Below are 20,264 nucleotides of genomic sequence, written 5' to 3' on the forward strand. Positions count from 1 at the left end.
TGGTCGAGTGTAGGGGTTTAAAGTGGGATTTTCGGAGGGGGTCGTTTACCCGCGAGTGTTTCGTCCCACTTGCCCGAGAAAGAAAGTCAACAAGCTCGATTGCGCAGGGTCTGTGTTGATGGGACAATGATATATAGCAGGTAAGCAATGCCTGCAGGGGCCACCTAGTTGACTATATTGTCGTGAAATAAAATAAAAATGAAGGAATGAGGAGAAACCGAGCCGAAAGAGCGCAAGCAATTGGCCTTCTCTGTTGCAAGTCGATCCGACGGATTGTCGGTCAAGCTAAGCTATCCAAATAGCATGCGAAGAAATTCTGGATGCTAGAGCTGGTTTGGTTAAACAATGGTGGGGGACCTGCAGGAGGGCGCGTTTTGGACTTTCCTGCAACACCCAAAGTACCATCGATTTCTACAGCAGGCTGCTCGACTCGCATTCGGGAGTTGACCATCGCCTGTAAGCTTTGATAGATCCGAGTCTATTGTATCCAGTCTTTGAATATCTTCTTCAAATCACGCCTTCTACATGCGCTCGCTAGATGTAGCACTTGAGATTGAGGTGAGGCTTGCCTTTTACAGGTAGATGTACAGATTCGTGATGCCCTCCTCGAAATTGAAAGCGACACGTGGAATTTAGAATGCCGGGCTCTGTAAGACTAAGTTTCGCGTTTGGAGTGAAATTGGGCGTCACACTTTACGCGTCCCCTCTACCCCTCAACGCGTGATCTCAAAAGGACCATCATGTCGTAGGGCTGATTGATGCTAGTCTTGGCACCTAGGCCAGGCCATGATGCTGCTAATGCTAATGCATGGTTGACGGGCGTATTTTGTAGCGCAGCCCGTGACACAGCTTTCCCTTCCAGCGTTAGCGGGCAACACATCAAAACAAAGCATCGATCGCCATACTACAGACGCCAAAATCCGCCCGTGGCCGTCACACAGTGGTGGCTGTAGGAATTCGAACCGTTGTCCGCGCCGTCGTGCCGTTCCGTCCCCCTCAAGTGGATCCAGCTGCGGCCCTCGCGATCGGAAATCGGCAACGAGATATACCTACATACCTAGTTGAGAGGGGGCCAGTTCTCCAATTGGGTCGGCCACAAGGTCGCTATTTCTCCGAACCATGGCAACGACAGCCGCTCAAGCCCAGGGTGGCCTCTCGCTGTCCCTTCCGCAAGCCTCGCACCTCCTCACCTCCTTCACGGACTTCCTGACCGTGGCCGTCCACAACGTCCTCTACTACCGGTCCCTCTACCCGCCGGCCACCTTCCTCACGGCTCGCGCCTACAACCTCGCGGTCCACCAGTCGCGGCACCCGGGCGTCTGTACCTGGGTCGGCGATGCCGTAGCGGCGATCCGCGCGCAGCTGATCCAGGGCGCGGTCGAGCGCGTCGCCCTCGCCATCCACGCGCCGGGCACACAAGTGCTCGAGCGTTGGATGTTCGACCTCCGCGCCTTTCCCGCCTTCACGGACGTCAAGGACCAGCATCCGCCGCCGTCCGCCAACGGCAGTAGTAGCAGGCGGGACGAGGAGGATGACGGGGTTGGTCCCGGTGGCCCGGGCAGCATCCAAGCCGCCGAAGCAATGGGCAGCAGTGACAAAATCAACTGGACGGATGTGGATGAGGGGCTCCGAGCCGCGGTCCGGAAGATGGCAAGTGCGGCCGAGCAGTTACCGCCTTTGCCAGAAGGGTGCACCTACACCGTAGCCGTCGAGCTGCGAGATGAGAGCAAGGCCCCCATAGGGTATCCACAGCACTGGATCCCGTCGCAAACGAACCTACAGACCAAGTCGAAGTCGAGACCAGAGCCTGGGCGCGACATCGGCGGTTCAAAGACGGTTGCCATCAGGACTGTGGAAGCAGGACCCCTGTACTTCGATTGTTGGGTAGAATTAGGAAAGGTATTAGTCTCGTCATCATCCTTCGCGTCATCGGGGTAGAGTCTCTAGACGGGCAATGCCAGTAGTACAACGTATTATGTCTCGCAGTCAGATGATTTGCAATACCTGCGAGTAAGCCAGTACTTTGAACCAGGGTCATTATGACTAGAGGGGTCAGCCCAGATGCACGTACTGTTGAGTGACCTGCGACCATGGGAATGGGCAAAACAAGCTATCACGTGAATCGTATCTATCTCAGTCGAACTGGCATCATAGGAACAGCAGACACTGAGGATCGGTTGCATTTTTTGATAGAAGTAATCCATCGTTATTATTATAAGTAGGGGACAAGACAACAGAGTGGGATAAACCACTCCTATGCTGATCATACGGATGCGCAACCTATGCCCCAAAACGTCGTGATATCATTTTCATCAATTTCGTAACAATTTGACGTGTGCCACCATTTATGAAACCCATAACGCCCAAATGTAAAAACCATACTCGGTGGCTAACTTATCGTACCACTTGCTCCTTCGGAGTCTATATGATGTCTCCGCCGAAGCCCCCGAAACCACCATAGGGGTTGTTTCCGCCACCTGGTCTACGGCCACCGAGCCGTGGCATACCACCAGGGCCCAAAGGATCAAACCTGGCTCCGGGTGGTGCTTGCGGATCATAGGGCTCACCGCCTAAGCCACCCCCGCCGATGTCCTCAAATGTAGGGTGCATCCCACGATGCCCGCCACCCGGGCGAGGTAGCGCTCCGAGGCTTGGTCTGAAAGGGTCACCGGGACCTAAGCCAGGCGGATTCAGGTCATCCGCGCCCAGATTACCAAATGGCGACGTGGCAGGATGGAAGCCACGTGGCGGTCTATTAATATCGAGCTCATCGTCGAACCCCGGAGGAGGAAAGTCCCCTGCTGGCACAGGATGCCGCGGAGGTGGGTTGACAGGATCGCCATAGGGGTTCGGTTGAGCAGGCCGGGGCATAAGGTCGGGCATGACTGGTTGTCGAGGGGGACGGCGCCCTGCCTCCTCGGCATCTTCTCTCGCAACCCTGTCATCCGCACTCTCCTCGTATCCCTCCTTCTGCAGAGACGGTAGTAGTTTCTGGATGATGTTGACCTTGATCAGGCTCGCTAGATCAGTGATGCGGGCTTCGTTGATAAAGACTGCCTGGAGTTTCTGGGGCAGGCCGCTCCGATCCTCGTCGGAGTCGGCTGTCAATTCGATGCGGACAGGCAGGGCGCCATTCGAAATAAAATCCTTCGATGTGACTTCGACGCGAGCGATGCGATCATCCTCAATTGCTAGCCCACGGATCTCGGCCTTGCCACCCATGCGGTCGACTTTGAGAACGAAGCGCAGGGCGGATTGAGAATGGGCGTAGACGAATGTGCAATTGTTGAAGGAGGCATTCCAATTCTCTGGCAATCGTGGTGCCATATCCCGACACCTTACTTCATCGGTCTTGGACTCATCAAAGCCCATCAGTCGAAATCCAAGGGATGCCATGCAGGCATGTGCGAAAAGTGCCAGTGCATCGTGTGAGCTGCTTAGATATGATGTCGTATCTCCTTGTTCGCGTGTAGGGAGAGCTTCAGCCATGCCCTGAAGGAGGGATGGTGGACTGAGCGGGTTCGTAGACATTGTCGATTATGCCGAGGAGGTAGGTACGCGATGTCGATAATCGTCAAATGCGGTGCACCAAATGCGCAATAGCGGACGTTATGGTGGATGGAGGTGACCGGCTTGGAGAAACTGGAAGGTTGTGCAATCGAGGTTAAAAAGGAATTGCTCGCTGTTATATGCCTTCCGGATACAAAAGGCTGACATGTCTGTCACCTGGCGCAAATTCAATCATAAGTCACGTTGTCGAAGCTGTTCGAAGCCTGAGAATTATGTCATCTGTCTTGGTGCCTGCAGTTGGATTAACGTAACGTGGGGGTAGCGGAGGGGTGCCTAAAACCAAAGGAGCGCCGAGCGCCCTATTACTTCAATCACTCAATTACTGATTTCAGGCGACCTCTCCCATATCAACAACGTGCGCAATCCATTGCTACTTCGCAAATAAAAAATAAAATGGCGCTGTTGGCGCTCATGAATTTGACCATGGTGAAGGAGAAGTGCCCACAAGGTGAGCCACAAGATTTCACGAAGAAGCTTTTGGTGCGAGGTGAGTATATTGGTATGTCAGAGGTGGTGGGATCACTTGAGGATGATGTCAGTAACAGAGACGACCAAGCTAGTCAGCCACTGGTATATAGTGAGGCCTCGTCTGTAGATACTGGTTGCTAAGGCAGGCAGACAGGAGGATCTGCTGAACATCTAGGTACACTGCAACAATCCATAGGGACGATGTGATGGAAACAGACTGTGGGGGTTACAAGACGACCAGTCTGGAGGAGTATATGTATGCAGGGCCCGGAACCAGCCGCCCTGCGGTATCCATTCCTTAGGCCAAGTGCCCATCCCACATTAAAAAAAAGTCAGTCTTCTTCCAGGTGGAGGATATGGTTTCCCATAAGCACCCGACTTTCATCAAAGAACAGGCCTGGTGGCGAAATGGTATCGCGTCAGATTTCGGTTCACCGATATCTCAATCTCTGAAGATTGCGGGGTATGTCTACCGATTCTAATTGGTCCACTTGAATCATCTACTAACATCCACATTCAGTTCGAATCCCGTCTGGGTCGCTTCTATTTTTTCTTTTCTTTTTTGTCGTCTCTCGTGGCATACACATGGAGGGTATGTTTACTCGCTGACGCCTGGCATACGTCAGCATTGCTTCTACTCAGCTTGACCGTCTTTCACACTCGGCTTTGATATCCTCGTTGAATCTATCCCAGCCGGGACCATGATCCCAATGCTTGTTCTTTCCCAGGCGGAAAGGCACTGATAAAGGTCCCGTCCACTCCTCCTTCTGGACCAGAACTGTGCTTCCCGGTGTCGTCTCGCTCGGTAAAACGTGAAAGAAATGGCGTCCCGTCAGGAGGCCCCATAAGCTGCCGTCCCACGTGAGCGAGTTGTCCGTGATACCCTATACAGCAGACCGGCCGGCCTTGATCAGTCGGGATTCTATTGAGGAAAGCGACCAAGAAGGCAAAAGAATGAATTCGTTACCACGAGGGCTGGCCGAAAAGACATGCCGCCCAGATCGACTCGGATGACATCGCCGGGCTTCAGGTCTTGCACCTTCTTATCCGTCGTGATGGCCCACCGCGAAGTATGCGTCCAGTCTCTGTATCGGTCAAAGTCCAATAACTGTGGGCCAAGGTTAGTAGAGTTTGCCTGGTGGTTTGGTGTACGCATACAGATGATAGACCTTGTCAGGTACTTACCACGGAGTGAACCAGCGCAGGCGGTGCCCGTATTTCAATCTCGCACCTGTTGTAGATGGGCTCAAACAGATTCATGATTTCAAAAATGTAGCTTGTCATAAAAGATCTTCCAAGATGGCTATGAGAGATAGTGGATGTGTCCCATTGTCCCGAACGCCTTTTATTTGAGATATCCAGTGTATTGGATACTGAAAGGCAGCCTGTCTCTCTGGCTGTCACGATGTCTGCGTAATAAGGATTCGGCACTGTCTCGGGGAGGATTAGAGCGAAATTCGGCCGAGTGCCGTCCACACACCATTCACGAGTGGCACAGGCCCCCGAACTTCACAAGGGGTTTTAAGGCAGAGCGGAAATATCCAGAAACTTTGCAATGCTGGATAGATCGTCTATGTCTATAATTGGTTGATCCTTTATCTTGGCCTACTGAAGGGGTCCCGGGCCTTACAACCCGGAAGGTGCATCTTATACAATCTACACTACACATTCCTACACTTAGACATGGGAAAACCCGAAGCAAGGCCAGCTTAAGACTGAAAGACAAGGAAACAACAAAAGATTAGCCTGGGCGTCATGATGTTCCACTGCCCCCTCCCCACCCTTCTACTCCTCGATGGCACTAATATGATGGCTAGATCCGTGGACGGCATCGTTTGATGTGCTGGTCCGGGAGAAGAAGTGACGGACGGTACGGTCGCCCCCGCTGCTGCTGGACTTGGCATGGGCGCGCATCTGCTCCGACATCTGCTCCTCGTAGCGCGTCTCGCACTCGCTCAGCTGCTCACAGACAGCGTCTTGCTTCTCTTGGATGACCGTGATCTCGGTTGTCAGGGAGGTAACGCTCGCCTGTAGCTGCTCGACCTCGATTGTCAGGTCGCCGCACTTGCCCCGCGCATCGTCCCGCTCGGTCCCGAGATTCTCGACGCGCTCATGAAGGACCCGTATCGACTCGGTACGCTCCTTGATACTGGCCTCGTGGCGGCGGATTGTCTCTTGGAGCAGGCTGATCTTACGGTGGTGCTCCTCGGCCTTCTTGCGCTCGGCATGGAAGTCGGCGCTAATGCGATCCTTCTCAACGAGGGCCACACGGAGCTCTTCGACCTTCTTGGCTTTGGTCTCGCGAAGCTCGGTCTTCTCGGCCCTAAAGAGACGGATCTCTTCGCGGATAGATGGCGACTCCCGGTCAGAATGCTCCCACTTAAGCTTCCACTTGCCGCAGCGATCTTCAGCATCTTCCCATTTGCTATTATTCTCCTCAGCTTTCCACTTCAGCTCCTCCAGAGAGTGGTGTAGCTCGTCCCTTTCACACTCAACCTCGGAGACTGTGTGTTTGAGCCTGTGCACTTCCTGGACCCTCTTCTCATACGATTTGGTCAACTCTTCGATCTTGCTCGAGAACTCGTGGCACTTGTGGTTGGCCTTGCGTAGGCTTTCCTCAAGATCGCTCTTCACGTGCAGCCACTCATGCTTCTCCTACTTGAGGGTAGCTTTGGTTTGCTTTACGGATAAGAGCTCTTTGTGGGTAGACTCGTGCTTGCTGGTAAGCTCGGAAAACTTCGCGTGTAGTTCCGAGTACTTGTGGTTGAGGTGGCGGAGGTCACCATGGTGCTTCTCGGCGTCTTTTGCGCGCATGGGAGCGTTCCTCCTCACTAGATTTAAGCTTCAGCTGAAAGGCCCCCAACGATTGCTTCATCTCATCATGCTCACTACGGAGAAGCGAGGTCATCTCCTTGTGCTCATGGAGTTCGCGGCGGGTATTGTCGAGGTCAGTGTCTCGGTCAGTGAGCTTCTTCTTGTACTCGCTAACGCTGGCAAGTACGGCATTGAGCTCGAGGTGAAGCTTGCTGACCTCCTTTTCCCTCTCCTCGTGATCGTGATGATGTTGACTCTGTTCCTTCTCCTTGCGCTCGATGATCTCGGTGTACTCCTCAAATTGCTCCTGCATCTTGTCCACTTCAGAGAGGCAGGTCTCTCTCTCGGAGATGAGTTTAACCCAGGCATCTTTCAAGGAGCTGCTCCGACGGGAGATGTTGTACAGGAGCTCCATGAGGGCAAAAAACTCTCTCTCTCCCTGTAGAGTCAGCTCCTTGGAGACCTCGGAGCGGTGGGATCGCATGAGGCTACCACCGCTGAATCGACGTGATACGACATGACGGCGCGAGGCGCCGAAGGAGCTCCGCGCCGATCCAGTAGGGCTGGCGCTTCGAAGAAGGCTTCGTTTGAAGGGATGAGCAGCCATGCTAACGCCAGGGGGGAAATCGGTCACCAGCTCAGGTGATCGGGAACGGTCGAGGGTGGTCTCCCTCTCCGATGTGATCTCAGTGGTCTGGATAACGAGAGGCCCATTCTTCTCCGACGACATGTCGGTGTGATGGTGATTGGGATGGGTAGGGCTTTCTATGATGGTTGATCGTATTAGTCAAGCTGGTGAAGTAGGGTGTGAGAATGGACAAGGTGTTTTTCGCCTTGGGGCGCATATCGAAGAGAGAGAATATGTTTCAACGCAGAGGGAGTCGATTTGGTTATATAGCCAGCCCACTGGCCTCCAATAACGAACGTGATCTTACATGGATTCACTTCACACCGCAGGGAAAGCCGTCCAGTCTGCCATCGAACGGTCGAGCCGAGCCGTGCCGTACATGGCTTGGCCGATGTAGACCATACGCGAATGAGGTTGACCCGAAAGGGGTCGTTGAAATATTGACTGACTTCCACTGAACCTGAAAACATTCCAGACGGTGCAAAATTATGACGTGCATAAGTGATATGGGTGTTGGTTCGCACGTACTGAATGTGTGCAGCTGGTAACCCCCCACCATAGAAACCCCATAAAAGACTGAAGTCCACTAAGCCACGACGTAACCTCGATTTGGCCCCGACACCCCGACATCCCGACCTACCGGCTACCAACGTGGGAGCCACGCGACACAACCTTGGAAGGTTATCTTTCGCTCTACTTCTGACGCCCCTCGCCATCCTGTTTTCCCCTTATTGAAATCGACCTCCACAGCCCGTCCTCGGGTAGATGCTCCATGACATATTGAGTCGGCCAACAAGAAAAAACCAAAAGGAGAGCCGAAGTCCCCGATTCTTCCTCAGCAAACCTCTGTAGCAATATCAAACGAGCTTTACCCCCTCGAAGAAGATAGCCGGTCAGCTACACAAGACGCGGGACAGTATGGCCGACGAACAAATATCCCTCCCGTCGCTGATCCTGATCGTCGTCATCGGCGGCCTGGTCGTGCGCTACCTGTTCTTCTCGTCCGCCACACCCGCGCAACAGCAGCCCCGCGACGCCGCCTCGGCCGCCCGTACCCGCGAAGCCGCCGTCGAGCGCATACAGCAAATGTTCCCGCAGCTGGACCGGCGCACCATTCTGTGGGACCTGCAGCGGAATGGGGGCAGCATCTCGGCGACGACGGAGCGCGTCCTGAGCGGGCGGATGGAAACTGTAAGTATCTATCTATCTATCTATCTATATATGCCCATCACCCAGCTCTTCCTTTATCCACTACTACTGTGATCGTGCGATTTACTGACCATATCCACTCGTGTCTTTAGCCCCCCGTGTCCTTCCAACCACCTTCGCCCCCGCGCTCGCCAGCCAACACCGCCTCCTCCGCCGCAGGGCGATCGCAGCAACAGAAGCCCGCTGCTACCAAGTCTGTCGAGCCGGATCTTATCACGCGATACAACCTACACAACCGAGTCGGTGACTCCTCCGGCGGCGCTGCCGAGGGTGGCAACTCAGTAGACGGGAAGGGCAAGGCCTGGAGTTCGAACCGGGATGAGAGGCAGAGTGCATTACAAAGAAGGCGAGACGAGATGATCATTGCGGCCCGGCGGAAGATGGAGGCCAAGATGGCCGCAGAAAGGGCCGGGGCTGCCGTTCAGTAATGCTGTTGGTCAGCGGCGGGTACGCGATGCTCGTAAGAGAATGGAAAGGGAACAATTTGCGCGAAGAGCACTGGTGTCTTTAGCGTCGCGAAAATAAGTCCTTGACTCAAATTTGATTAGGAAGTGGCCCCAAGTTTGAAGACCGTGAGAACGAGAGACTCGGCTCTCTCCTTGTATATATTGGTATTCGTCCAATTACCATCCCTCTCAGCTATTGGTATATCACGAGAACATGAATAGAAAGCGCTGTGACTTCACCATCTGTTTCCTACACACAGCTTCACAAATTGGTCCGGCTTGCTTCCTGATTACGTTTTACTTTGTTTTAAAAACTCCTTACTTTTGTACATAAGCTAGACCATGCCGTCTTCTATTCGTCCCATCATACAACAAATAAAAAAGTAGAGATTTCTTCCCATGCGAGGATCCTCGCTGACCCAAGCGTCCCAGCCCATTTTGAGGCATGAAATCAAAAAGTAAACCTCAAACTCCAGGCAATGCTGTGCTTTTGCCCCAGGTGGTATATAACCCCAATCAAAGAGTAGCATCGCCTGAAACAGCCTGGACCAGGAGAGTTCTCGTAATATACATGGCTCTTCGACATCTATACGGTTGTTGTAGGGGTCAGATTTGCCCTCATACGTCGTAAAAGCTCGTAGAACGAAAGACTTGGCGCCACAATTAGGTCACAGTCAATCGTTTAGAAACTGGCGGAGAAGTTATCGCGACCTCGACTGGGGCCGTTGCGACCACCGCCTGACCGATCATTCCGCCCAGGGAACTTGTTCTCAAAGCTTGATGGGCGTCCACGGTCGCCGCTGCCGCCTCGGTTGAAACCGCCGCCGCCTCCGCCTCGGTTGAAGCCGCCGCCTCCGCCTCGGTTGAAGCCGCCGCCGCCTCCGCCTCGGTTGAAGCCGCCGCCACCGCCGCCTCGGTTGAAGCCGCCGCCGCCGCCGCCTCGGTTGAAGCCGCCGCCGCCTCCGCCTCGGTCGAAACCGCCGCCGCCGCCTCGGTTGAAACCGCCGAAATCATCTTCATCCTTATCGTGACCAATCCTCACGCCAGGACATCGGTCAAGACCGCGGTTGCGTGCACTACTGGGAGACATAGCAGGGACTTCTTCCCAGCCCATGCCTTGTTCACACCATCTGTTGAGAAGAGCAACAATGTCCTCCGCTTGGAAACCTCGGCCGAATTTTTGACCGAGCATAGCGTAATAGGTTTGTTTGAACAAGGATTTCGGTACACGTCCGTATGCCTTAGAAACATCGCTGACATATTTACCAACTTGTCCCTGTACTTCTAAGCTCCGGGACTCATCCACTTCCACTTGTGCCGATTCAACCGTCTTGTTGGGCTTGATAGGAAGACCTGGGAGACGGCGTCGAGCCTCACTCACTTCGTCCTCGGAAAGCAACAACCAGCCTTCGCCTGCGCGTCCTGCACGACCTGTGCGACCAAGTCGGTGAATATATTGGTCACGATCCGGCGGCAGACCGATTTGGATGACGTGCGTGACGCCAGGGAAATCCATTCCTCGAGCAGTGACATCAGAAGATATCAGAAGACCTTCCTTCACTCGACGGAAACTCTCAGCACTCCTCGTACGCGCCGGTTGTGTCAATTTTGAGTGGATGTCAAATATTGGGATACCTGATCTGCGGTCGGCAAGAGAAGTTGATCGGAACACTTCATTGGCAAATTGTACCGTGGCAGTGTTGCTGAAGAACAAGATGGCCTTGAAGGGAGGTTTTTCAGGATCCGCCTGATGTTGCTGACGAGCCTTGTCGGCAAGCTCCATGACAGCGGGGAAGTAATTCTCGTATCCGCGGCAGACGACCAAGTTCTGGGGGATTCGCGCATGCGTAGGTTCTTCGTTCGGGTCGATTGTCTGGACGAATTCGAAGTTGTTGGTCTTGACCAGACTCTTGGCGAGGTGGACGACATCACGAGGGATGGTAGCGGAAAACAAAAGAGTTTGTCGGTCGACATCACTAATCTTGGGCAAGAAACCCAGGATCTCTTTGATATCATCCGAAAAGCCGACATCCAGCATGCGGTCGGCCTCGTCGAGCACAAATGCCCGCAAGTTTGGCGCAGCTACGCCCGCGTATTCGTCTGTGAGGACGTCCTTGAGACGACCCGGGGTGGCAACTAGAATATGGCAACCCTCTCGCTGCATCCGGTAGAGGGCTTCTCGCTTTCTAGTACCGCCAACAGCGGTTTGTACAACGATTCCAGTGTTTGCCACCAACTTCCTGGCCTCAGCACCAATTTGCTCTGCCAGTTCACGAGTGGGAGACATGATAATGGCCTTGACGTCGTCGCATCTAGCAGACCGACGCTTGTTTCTATCGACTAGGTCGGGCTCGGCTATCAACATTCGTTGAAGCAAAGGAATCAAAAAGGCCAAAGTCTTTCCGGTGCCGGTCTTTGCTTGTGCGACACTGTAGAAGTAACATATAAGCAAACGCCAGGAACTTTGAGGGAAGGGCATGCGCGTACAGATCAACTCCATTCAAAGCAGCATTTATCGTCTTAGACTGAACATCAGTCATAGTCTCGTATTTCATACCCTCCGTGATGGCCTGGATGAGGCGCGGGTGTACTCCAAGCTTGCTGAGATCGGCGAATTGTGTGATGAGTTCGGATTTAGAGGCCGGGCCGGCATCATCGTTTGTTCGAGCGGCCGCAGCAGACTGAGAGTACAATCTCTGCGAGAGACATCTCAACGATACAGATTGAACGCTTGCGGGCTGGCTTAGGCGAGACGTGTGCTGCTCGAGGGTCTGGAAGCGAAGGCTTCTGGTCGAAGAGAGAGCCGATATTTGACGACGGGCGACGGCATGGCCGAGCCGCGCATGCCGCTGCAACGAAGCCTTGAACATTATTAAAAACGTACAAGGTGAAGAGGATAGAAGACAACGGAGCACTGCAATTCTCGTAAAGGAAGGGATGCAGGCGGTGTGATCTCGATGGTCGAGTCACGATGATGAAGAAGGAGAGGATATACACCCGAGACGAGATTTAATTAGATAGAGTGCTGTAACGAGACTTTCTTTCGCCTTATCGCAGCATGCCACTTGCGATATCGAAAATTTTAATGGACGACGGGGTTTACCGCGTGAAAAGGAAAACTAGCAGACTAGCGCGGGGCTTATCTAATCTAAGCCTTGCCACTTGCGGAGTGGCAGCCCGTCACCAGCCACCAGCAATCAGCCACATTCACCAGCCACTAGCTGCTCAGTGATGCTCAGTGATGCTCGGTGGAGCCAGGGTCTTCCAGTATGGACAGCTTGGCTGGAGATATAGTATAGCACTATTATAGAAGCGGGATCTATCTAAGGTAAGTGGTGTCTCGGCGTAGATATGCCTGCCACCACCAGAGCCTGGGTTCTTGACAGCTGCCAACCAGCCCCTTTCCCGAACGACGAATGCGACGATAGAGGCCACGAATGCCGTCACACCTGTGATAGCAGCAATCCCTCCGTCGCGGGACATATCTTCTTGTCTACGGAACCCAGAAAGGCCACCGGATCACTTATTGCGTGCTCAAACACGGTCAGGCCGCGCAATGCCGATTTGATAAGCGGCAAAGCCACCGCAACAGAGCCTGATAATGGTCTGGCTTAGATTTATCCTTTCCCGGGAATAAGACATCTTCGGTATTAGGAGACATGCAATTATACCACAATCTATTGGAATCCAGTTCCTGCTACCAGGCCCGGTCATCCTGTTCTACAGGCCCAACGAGGACCTCGGGCCTTTGACGTGGAATATGAGATTGGTATACACAGAACCCTATGAGTTGTGATGCAACACATCAGGGGACGACAGGTGCTCCAGTATTTAAGTGCACATGACCCATTGGGAGAGAGATAGCCAATAGGGTATGCTCTCCATCACCGACATCAGACTCGGTATCTGATCAACGGCACGAGACGGATACACTGCCAAATCCCCAAGTCTTGTCGGAATCCCCCAGATACTCTCTACGGCTCTGGAAAACACTATCGAACCAGAGACTGCCTCGTGTGGCCATGATATCACCGTGCCGCGTTGAGAATCAGGCTTCAAGGTAAGATTGAGGATGAGCCTCAAATGATCTTACTCGGATCTCATGAGATCCCGGCGGGGGCGCTGCAACCCACAATTAGCGTACAGCTGGTCTCGGAACCTGAAGGTTATAGCCCGGCATGCATGTGGTGCGAGTAATGGCGCCGCAGCTCCCCTACTCCCCGGGCGGACGCTATATCTGCGGAGATGCAACTGCCGAGGATCATGAGCCGATCTTCTTGTCCACCCATACCCCGTGGTTGCGGGAACGAGGCCAATCGTGCCCACGGCTCTGGACATAAGCTCGAGGCGGCCGGGTTTGTCCTCGTGGAAAACACCTCAGGCTCAGGCTGTGTAATGCAGTATCCCGAAATCTTGCTTCACCACCCATGGGTCGGCCCTATCCTGCAGATAACCAGCTAAAGCAGGATACTTGAGTCTATTCTCCTGGAAGCATACTGGATGTATGCTGGCGTCCTGATCGGGGTCGAAGCCCATTGATCATGGGACTTTTGGTTTGACGGAGAAAGGCTTATTACACGAGTCAACGTTTCTGCGGCATATCTTGAAACTTGTCCACCAATATTGGCAAGCTTGTGCTGTCTGCAGTATGGTGGCGGGCGTTTCTCGGCGTGAAGTGATACTGTTTGTCGTTATAAAGAAGCGATGGCGCTGTAGTTGGTTGGGAGGAAAGTATGATTGACGGCTTATACGATTGTCGCCATGATTTCTAAGACTACTTCTTACCAAGGCAATTCGCCTGCCTTAACTGGAGCTCAACTGACTGCTACCGAGTCAAAAGACTCGACGTACAAGGAGAAATTCGAAGTTTGCACCAAAGAAGAGTCCACGGCTGATGATGGAGGATCAAGTTGCAAGGATGAATCCCGCCGTGGCTCGGACGACCCCGAGTCCTTTTCGGTCATTGGGAGGAGGACGGCAGCCGAGAAAGTCAACAATATGGCAGAGATCGGACTTCATGCCCTTCATATCGAAGACGACATTTCGCTTAATCCTTGGACTTTTAGAACCTGGTTTATAGGTGAGTTATCTTAAGTCTATACCATGATTGCTTGCAGCAGCCTGGCCAGAACGGCATGTCACTTAGGAGGAACTAACACTTAAATATCGTCTAGGTCTAGGACTTTCTGCTCTATCTTCGAGCCTCGCTACAGTGTACATGTTCAAGCCTCAAGGCGTGGGCATCTCGACGATCTTCCTCTGCGTTATCAGCTATGTCATTGCGCTTGCGATGGAGTTAATTCCAAGGCGAGGGTGGCTTGGCCGGTTTCTCAACCCACATCCTTTTAACAGCAAGGAGCACGCGGCAATACTCATCATGTCTTCGACCGCGGCTCATGCTGCTAAAGCAACACAGGTCCTCGCTGTCCAGAAGCTGTGGTACCACGAATTACCGAACACGGTCATTTGCATGTTGTTGATATTCTCCTCCCAGTGTCTGGGTTACGGCATTGCCGGAGTCCTGCGCAAGGCCCTGGTATATCCCACCAAAGTGAGTCCATCCCCTTTTCTGGCAAATATATGGCAAAAGACTCACCGGCGGCTTAGTTTGTCCACCCGGGGAGTTTGCCCCTCATGTCTTTGCTCGAAACCCTCCACCGCAAGAGGAAGGAGGTGAGGCCTCAGCTGAAGCTCTTCTACTGGGCGTTTGCCTGCATGTTTGTTTGGGAAGTAATGCCCCAATACGTCATGCCTCTGTTGACGGGGGGTTTCTATCTTCTGCCTTCTGAAGCAGAACAGCATGCACTTCACTCGCATCTTTGGTGGAGCAAATGGAAACGAGGGACTCGGGCTCTTTCTCTCTGCTTCGATCTTCAATACATAGGAAGTTCCGCGCTTTTCATCCCTCTCAGCGTACGTACTATTCTTACGTTTTCCGTAACTCGGGCCGCTTGCTAAGGATCGAACAGACTCATGTCAATGCTATAATAGGCATCTGTCTTAACGTGGCGGTATGCCTAGGAATGTACTATGGAAACGTTTGGAGGGCGAAGGACTTTCCCTTGCTGTCGCAACTCCTGTTTTCTCCACAATCGAACTCTACACACTACGTGGTGTTCAAGCAAAACGCGATTCTGGACTCGCAGGGCGTTGTCGATGACGCCCAGGTCAAGGAGGAAGGCATACCATATATGGCCGCGAGCTTCGCCCAGTACGTGCTTACAGAGAACTTGGCAATCACGGCAACTATTACGCACATGCTTCTCTACAACTGGGACGACTTGAAGACTGCGTGGGCTTTCATCACGTTCGCGAACCTGAGGAAGCTGGCCAGGCCTATTACCTGGATGCCGTGGAAGAGGAGGGACGTGGAAGAGGAAGAGAGAGAGATCCTTGACCCCCACTACCGGCTCATGCTCAAATACAAGCCAGCTCCAGACTGGTGGTTCGGCGTGATCTTCCTCGTCGCCACCGTCTGCGGGCTTATATGCATCCAAGCAACCGATTCCGGCATGCAATGGTGGGCGTTCATCATTGCCATCATACTGGCATGGGTATTTATACTCTTCATCGGAGCACAGTCCGCCATCACAGGCTTCGGTGCCCCTGTAACTTCCGTCATTCAGATGATAGGAGCTTACATGGAACCTGGAGAGCCCTTGGCTAACATGTATGGCTCGCTTTATAGCCCATCTCCCCAGCAAAGGCAATGTCTGACTCGCTGGTGAACAGGTACTTTACCCTCTTCGGCGCGACTTCTGTCTACCAAGGACTTCTCTTGCTCGCCGATTTCAAGCTGGCCCAGTACGCGAAGCTCTCGCCGCGTTGTACACTGACGATGCAGCTTGCTGGGACTATGTTTGGCGGTGTTGTCAACTACGCCGTTATGATGAGCATCACCGAGGCGCAGAGAGATATCCTGCTCTCCATCGAAGGAACTCATATCTGGTCCGGCGCTCACCTCCAGAGCTTCAACACCCAAGCCGTTACCTGGGTAAGCCAGCCACTCCTTGGCCTCGATGCACTTATCCGCGTGTACTGACCAACATCTGCCGCGAAAAGGGCGGTCTCTCCAAGTACATGTACTCTTGGGGGAGCACCTACCAGTGGGTGCCTATGGGGCTCGTCCTCGGGTTTGCGGCGCCGTTGCCCCTGTACTTGGCGCATCGCTACATGCCAAAGTACGGCTTCGACAAGGTCAACATACCCATAATCGCATGGCACATTGGCTACCTGGTGTCAGGCATCAACTCGTCTATACTGATGTACTTCCTGATCGCTTTCTGGAGTCAATTCTACCTCCGCAAGTAAGTCGATGCTCTCCACCCACTTGCATGCGCCGATTTCCTTACTGATCGAATGTGGCCTCCTGCAGATACAAGCCGGAGTGGTTCCTCAAGTTTAACTATGTGCTCTGTGCCGGCCTCGAAGGCGGCACTCAAGTCATTATCTTTATCCTCACTTTTGCTTTCCTTGGTGCGAGCGGGAAACCCGTCACGTTTCCCACTTATTGGGGTAACAGGCAAGGCAATGTCGATTTCTGCATGATGGATCCAGCGACTTGATTCTGAATACCCCATTTCGAGCATTCATGGTTCTATAGCCTAGCATAGGCGTATCTGGTTCCAAGATATTACCCACACGTAGTCTCAATGAAGCCTGAACCTTTTTGTTGTCTACTGCGTCTTTGCCGGTCCAGCTGCCGTCAGAAAATCGAAGTCAGCCCCTTCATCTGCCTGATTAACCGACCGCATGTAAAGCCCCTTGTAGCCCCTCATGCTCTCCCTCCCAACCCAGTGCGAAGTAGACTCACTACCACGACCGCTGCTGGCCTCACCCAGACTTGTGTCTGCTGCTTCTGCTACTGCCTGCCTCCTCCTTGTGATTCGGCTCTGGATCTCCTCGTCGCTGAGCTCCACCCGCAACGATCTGTTCTCCACGTCGCAAGCAATCACATCACCGTCCTCGACGATGCCGAGTACCGAGGCCGGGTCCTCCGACTCGGGCGCCACGTGCAACACGACGGTCCCGCCCGCGGTCCCGCTCATCCGGCCGTCCGAAACCCGCAGCATGTCCTGCACCCCGGCCGCCGCCAGCTTGCGCGGGATGGGCACCATACCCGCCTCCGGCATGCCCGGATTCCCCACGGGGCCGATCCCCTGCAGCAAAAGGACGCTGTCGGCCGTGACGCCCAGGCCCGGGTCGTCGATGCGCCGCGCGAGGTCCGCCGTGCCCCGGAACACCACCGCGGGGCCCCTGTGCGAGAGGAGGCGGCCGTCTTTGGACGCGCTGGCTTTGATGACGGCGCCCCGCGGGGCTAGGTTGCCGCGTAGCACCACGAGCGACGACCGCTTGTACAGCGGCGAATCGAAGGGGCGGATGCAGTTGACTGGACTGTCAGGGGCTAGGGGGCGAATGGGCCCGATTAGATCGAGCTCCTGCCCCAGAGTCTTGCCCGTCACTGTCAGGGCGTCGAGATGTAGTAGGGACCGTAGCTGGTGTAGTAACGCTGGCATGCCGCCTGCAGCGTGAAAGTCGGTCATGTAATTGCTTCCGCTGGGCTTCAAGTTTACTAACAACGGCGTGCGGCGTCCAACCTCGTCGACCGTGTCCAGCGTGATCTGTCCGGCCACAGCCGGGTGACGGTTCGCGATGGCGAGAAGGTGCACGATGGCATTGGTGGACCCGCCAATGGCCTGGAGTACGGTGATGGCGTTGACGAACGATTCCCGGGTCAGAATGACCTGCGGGGTTAGGTGGGTGTTCTGGGTCAAGAACACGGCGCGTGTCCCGGCGTCTTCGGCGATGCGCAGGCGAGCCGAGGACACGGCAGCGGGGGTCGCGCCTTTGAGAGGCATCATTCCCAAGCCTACAAGAATGCAGGCCATGGTGCTGGCGGTACCCATAACGCCGCAGGTTCCGGCCTGAAGGGTTACAGTTTCAGCTTAGCTGTATATGTATATATCTATCAGGGTCTTCGATCGTTCCAGGCCGACTTACGGTGGGAGCCAATTCATCATTCAGCTCAGCGATCTCTTCAATGTCGATTGCCCCTGCACGATACTTGGCCCAGTTGTTTCGGCAGTCAGTGCAAGCCCCTATACGGACACCGTTATGACTCCCTGGCATCATCGGGCCCGTTATCAGATGTATAGCTGGCTTGTTTGCGGAGATGGCGCCCATGAGCTGAGCGGGAGTCGTCTTGTCGCAGCCTTGGTAACATCAGAAGTCAGCCAGTCGGGACCCAACCCCTGATTCTAAGGACACACGCGTAAACAACCAAGAAGTGGGTTGAAATACTTACCCCCGATCAGCACTACAGCATCCACTGGCTGCGCCCGGATCATCTCCTCAGTGTCCATACTCATCAGATTGCGCAGGAACATGCTCGTGGGAGAGGCGAAAGACTCATGCAAGCTGATGGTCGGGAAGTCGACGGCCAGGCCGCCCGCGAGGTTCACGCCTCGCTTGGCGGCTTCGAGCAGCTGCGGACCGTTGGCATGGCAGGGGTTGAATCCCGAGGAGGTGTTCACGATCCCCACAATCGGACGAGACAGAGCATCTTCACTATACCCCAGTGCCTTGATGAAGGCTTTACGTAGGAAGAGCGAGAAGTGCGCATCCCCATATGACGACAGATTCTGTCGGAGGCCAGTGGTGGAAGATAGGGGCTCGGCAAGGTCATAGTCCGAGGTCACCGCCTTGGTTGGTGACGCCTTACTTGGGTCCCCCATACTGCGGGTTGAATGCTTGGTCTTATTGTCAGTATAGGTGGAAAGTGAGTAAGCTGTCTGGCCAATCGCCGGCAGTACCAAACATGAGAGAGCCGGGTGATGGAGCGGGGAGGTTCACCTGCATTCGGGGTCAAACCCCGCTCACCTACACCGCCGACCCGAGGGGCAGTCGTAGATGGTTATGAATGCGCAATTCGTATAAATCTGCTCGCTTACTATTACTATTTGCTCAAACCTGCTCGCCAATAATAGTCCATGCACGCTATACTCGACACACCCATGATGGCTTACCTGTATAAAACGGTCATGGCGATCGAGACTTGTGGCTAACTCATGCTCGATGCTTCACCCACTCTTCTTAGGGGATTGCCCGGTATCACACAGAGCTTGTCCACGATAGCCATGAAGACCTACGACTTTAGGTGGTTTCTGGTGCTCCCCTGCCTGCTGCAGGCCGCACTATGCCAACCCAATGACACAAACTGTAGGAAGCCCCGAGGGACTTTCAGCCGCAAGACAGCTAATTCCATTGTTTAGCGAAGCCGGTAAAGAACATAGGCGTGGTGCTCTTCCCGTCGTTTGACGTGTTCGACGTCTTTGGCTCCCTCGAGCCCCTGAACCTGCTCTCCCTCCAGCGGCAGCTCAACCTCTACATGATCGCCGCGACCCTAGACCCCGTCTCGACGGCGCCGCGGGCCATGAGTGCGTTCAACTCCAGCTTCGGCGAAGTCATCGTACCGAGCCACACCTTTGACTCGGTCGTGCGAGACCCCAGCTTCGATCTGGACATGCTGCTCGTCCCGGGTGGCCTGGGCACGCGGGCGCCGGACCTGGACAGCACCATCCAGTTCGTCGCCGCCGTGTTCCCGCGCTTGCAGTACCTGGTCGCGCCCTGCACGGGGGCGGGCATCGCGGCGCGGGCGGGCGTGCTGGACGGGCGCAAGGCCACGACCAACAAGCGCAGCTGGAACGCCACGGTGGCCCACGGGCCCAAGACGTACTGGGTCGCACGGGCGCGCTGGGTCCGGGACGGGAACGTCTTTACGGGGTCCGGGGTTACGGCCGCCGTCGACACCATCTTCGCGTGGATCGGACACGTCTGGGGCGAGTCAACAGCGGCAGACCTGGCATTGGGGATCGAGTACGAGAGACACAACGACTCCAGCTGGGACCCGTTTGGTGAGCATTACGGGCTGTCAGATGTGCCGCCGCTAGAATAATGCCCATAAGCGAAGTGAGCCAGCTTTGTTCGCCGAGAGCTGCCGAGCCTTTTGAGTGGCATGAACAGGGCCATATTGCCAGGTTATGAAGATAATCGCAGCATTGGAGACGTGGCCTGATAGTTAGTAAGAAGTGACTGTAAAGGCACGTTAGTCGAAGATATAAGATATAAAT

At 54.3% G+C, this 20,264-nt stretch overlaps 9 protein-coding genes across 9 annotated transcripts; 4 read left to right on the forward strand and 5 right to left on the reverse strand.

Moving 5' to 3' along the window:
• Positions 1-1,119: 1,119 nt before the first annotated feature.
• On the forward strand, positions 1,120-1,938 carry PG998_003506 (mitotic spindle assembly checkpoint protein MAD2; the record flags this gene model as incomplete). The annotated part of the gene is made up of 1 exon (XM_066870324.1): positions 1,120-1,938. One exon carries the CDS (start codon positions 1,120-1,122, stop codon positions 1,936-1,938), a length of 819 nt encoding a protein of 272 aa, XP_066734074.1.
• A 483-nt stretch (positions 1,939-2,421) lies between these two features.
• Positions 2,422-3,531, reverse strand: PG998_003507 (PI31 proteasome regulator; the record flags this gene model as incomplete). Its single annotated transcript, XM_066870325.1, has 1 exon — positions 2,422-3,531. The coding sequence occupies one exon, from the start codon at positions 3,529-3,531 to the stop codon at positions 2,422-2,424; it is 1,110 nt and encodes a 369-aa protein (XP_066734075.1).
• A 1,145-nt stretch (positions 3,532-4,676) lies between these two features.
• Positions 4,677-5,298, reverse strand: PG998_003508 (activator of hsp90 atpase 1 family protein; the record flags this gene model as incomplete). Its single annotated transcript, XM_066870326.1, has 3 exons — positions 4,677-4,922; positions 5,006-5,146; positions 5,224-5,298. 3 exons carry the CDS (start codon positions 5,296-5,298, stop codon positions 4,677-4,679), a joined length of 462 nt encoding a protein of 153 aa, XP_066734076.1.
• A 525-nt stretch (positions 5,299-5,823) lies between these two features.
• PG998_003509 (uncharacterized protein) lies at positions 5,824-7,582 on the reverse strand (the record flags this gene model as incomplete). The annotated part of the gene is made up of 3 exons (XM_066870327.1): positions 5,824-6,693; positions 6,724-6,869; positions 6,928-7,582. The coding sequence occupies 3 exons, from the start codon at positions 7,580-7,582 to the stop codon at positions 5,824-5,826; spliced, it is 1,671 nt and encodes a 556-aa protein (XP_066734077.1).
• An 816-nt stretch (positions 7,583-8,398) lies between these two features.
• On the forward strand, positions 8,399-9,117 carry PG998_003510 (uncharacterized protein; the record flags this gene model as incomplete). Its single annotated transcript, XM_066870328.1, has 2 exons — positions 8,399-8,671; positions 8,782-9,117. The coding sequence occupies 2 exons, from the start codon at positions 8,399-8,401 to the stop codon at positions 9,115-9,117; spliced, it is 609 nt and encodes a 202-aa protein (XP_066734078.1).
• Positions 9,118-9,817: 700 nt separating this feature from the next.
• On the reverse strand, positions 9,818-12,005 carry PG998_003511 (uncharacterized protein; the record flags this gene model as incomplete). The annotated part of the gene is made up of 2 exons (XM_066870329.1): positions 9,818-11,564; positions 11,623-12,005. 2 exons carry the CDS (start codon positions 12,003-12,005, stop codon positions 9,818-9,820), a joined length of 2,130 nt encoding a protein of 709 aa, XP_066734079.1.
• Positions 12,006-13,896: 1,891 nt separating this feature from the next.
• PG998_003512 (uncharacterized protein) lies at positions 13,897-16,700 on the forward strand (the record flags this gene model as incomplete). The annotated part of the gene is made up of 7 exons (XM_066870330.1): positions 13,897-14,215; positions 14,310-14,686; positions 14,743-15,048; positions 15,105-15,805; positions 15,868-16,129; positions 16,198-16,442; positions 16,511-16,700. 7 exons carry the CDS (start codon positions 13,897-13,899, stop codon positions 16,698-16,700), a joined length of 2,400 nt encoding a protein of 799 aa, XP_066734080.1.
• Positions 16,701-16,811: 111 nt separating this feature from the next.
• PG998_003513 (Dihydroxy-acid/6-phosphogluconate dehydratase) lies at positions 16,812-18,869 on the reverse strand (the record flags this gene model as incomplete). Its single annotated transcript, XM_066870331.1, has 3 exons — positions 16,812-18,059; positions 18,136-18,347; positions 18,440-18,869. 3 exons carry the CDS (start codon positions 18,867-18,869, stop codon positions 16,812-16,814), a joined length of 1,890 nt encoding a protein of 629 aa, XP_066734081.1.
• A 282-nt stretch (positions 18,870-19,151) lies between these two features.
• Positions 19,152-20,089, forward strand: PG998_003514 (uncharacterized protein; the record flags this gene model as incomplete). The annotated part of the gene is made up of 2 exons (XM_066870332.1): positions 19,152-19,191; positions 19,407-20,089. The coding sequence occupies 2 exons, from the start codon at positions 19,152-19,154 to the stop codon at positions 20,087-20,089; spliced, it is 723 nt and encodes a 240-aa protein (XP_066734082.1).
• Between the last annotated feature and the right edge of the window lie 175 nt (positions 20,090-20,264).

The sequence above is a fragment of the Apiospora kogelbergensis genome (genome assembly GCF_038363985.1).
Source record: "Apiospora kogelbergensis strain CBS 113332 chromosome Unknown utg000002l_segment0_segment0, whole genome shotgun sequence".
Classification (NCBI taxonomy): Eukaryota; Fungi; Ascomycota; class Sordariomycetes; order Amphisphaeriales; family Apiosporaceae; genus Apiospora; species Apiospora kogelbergensis.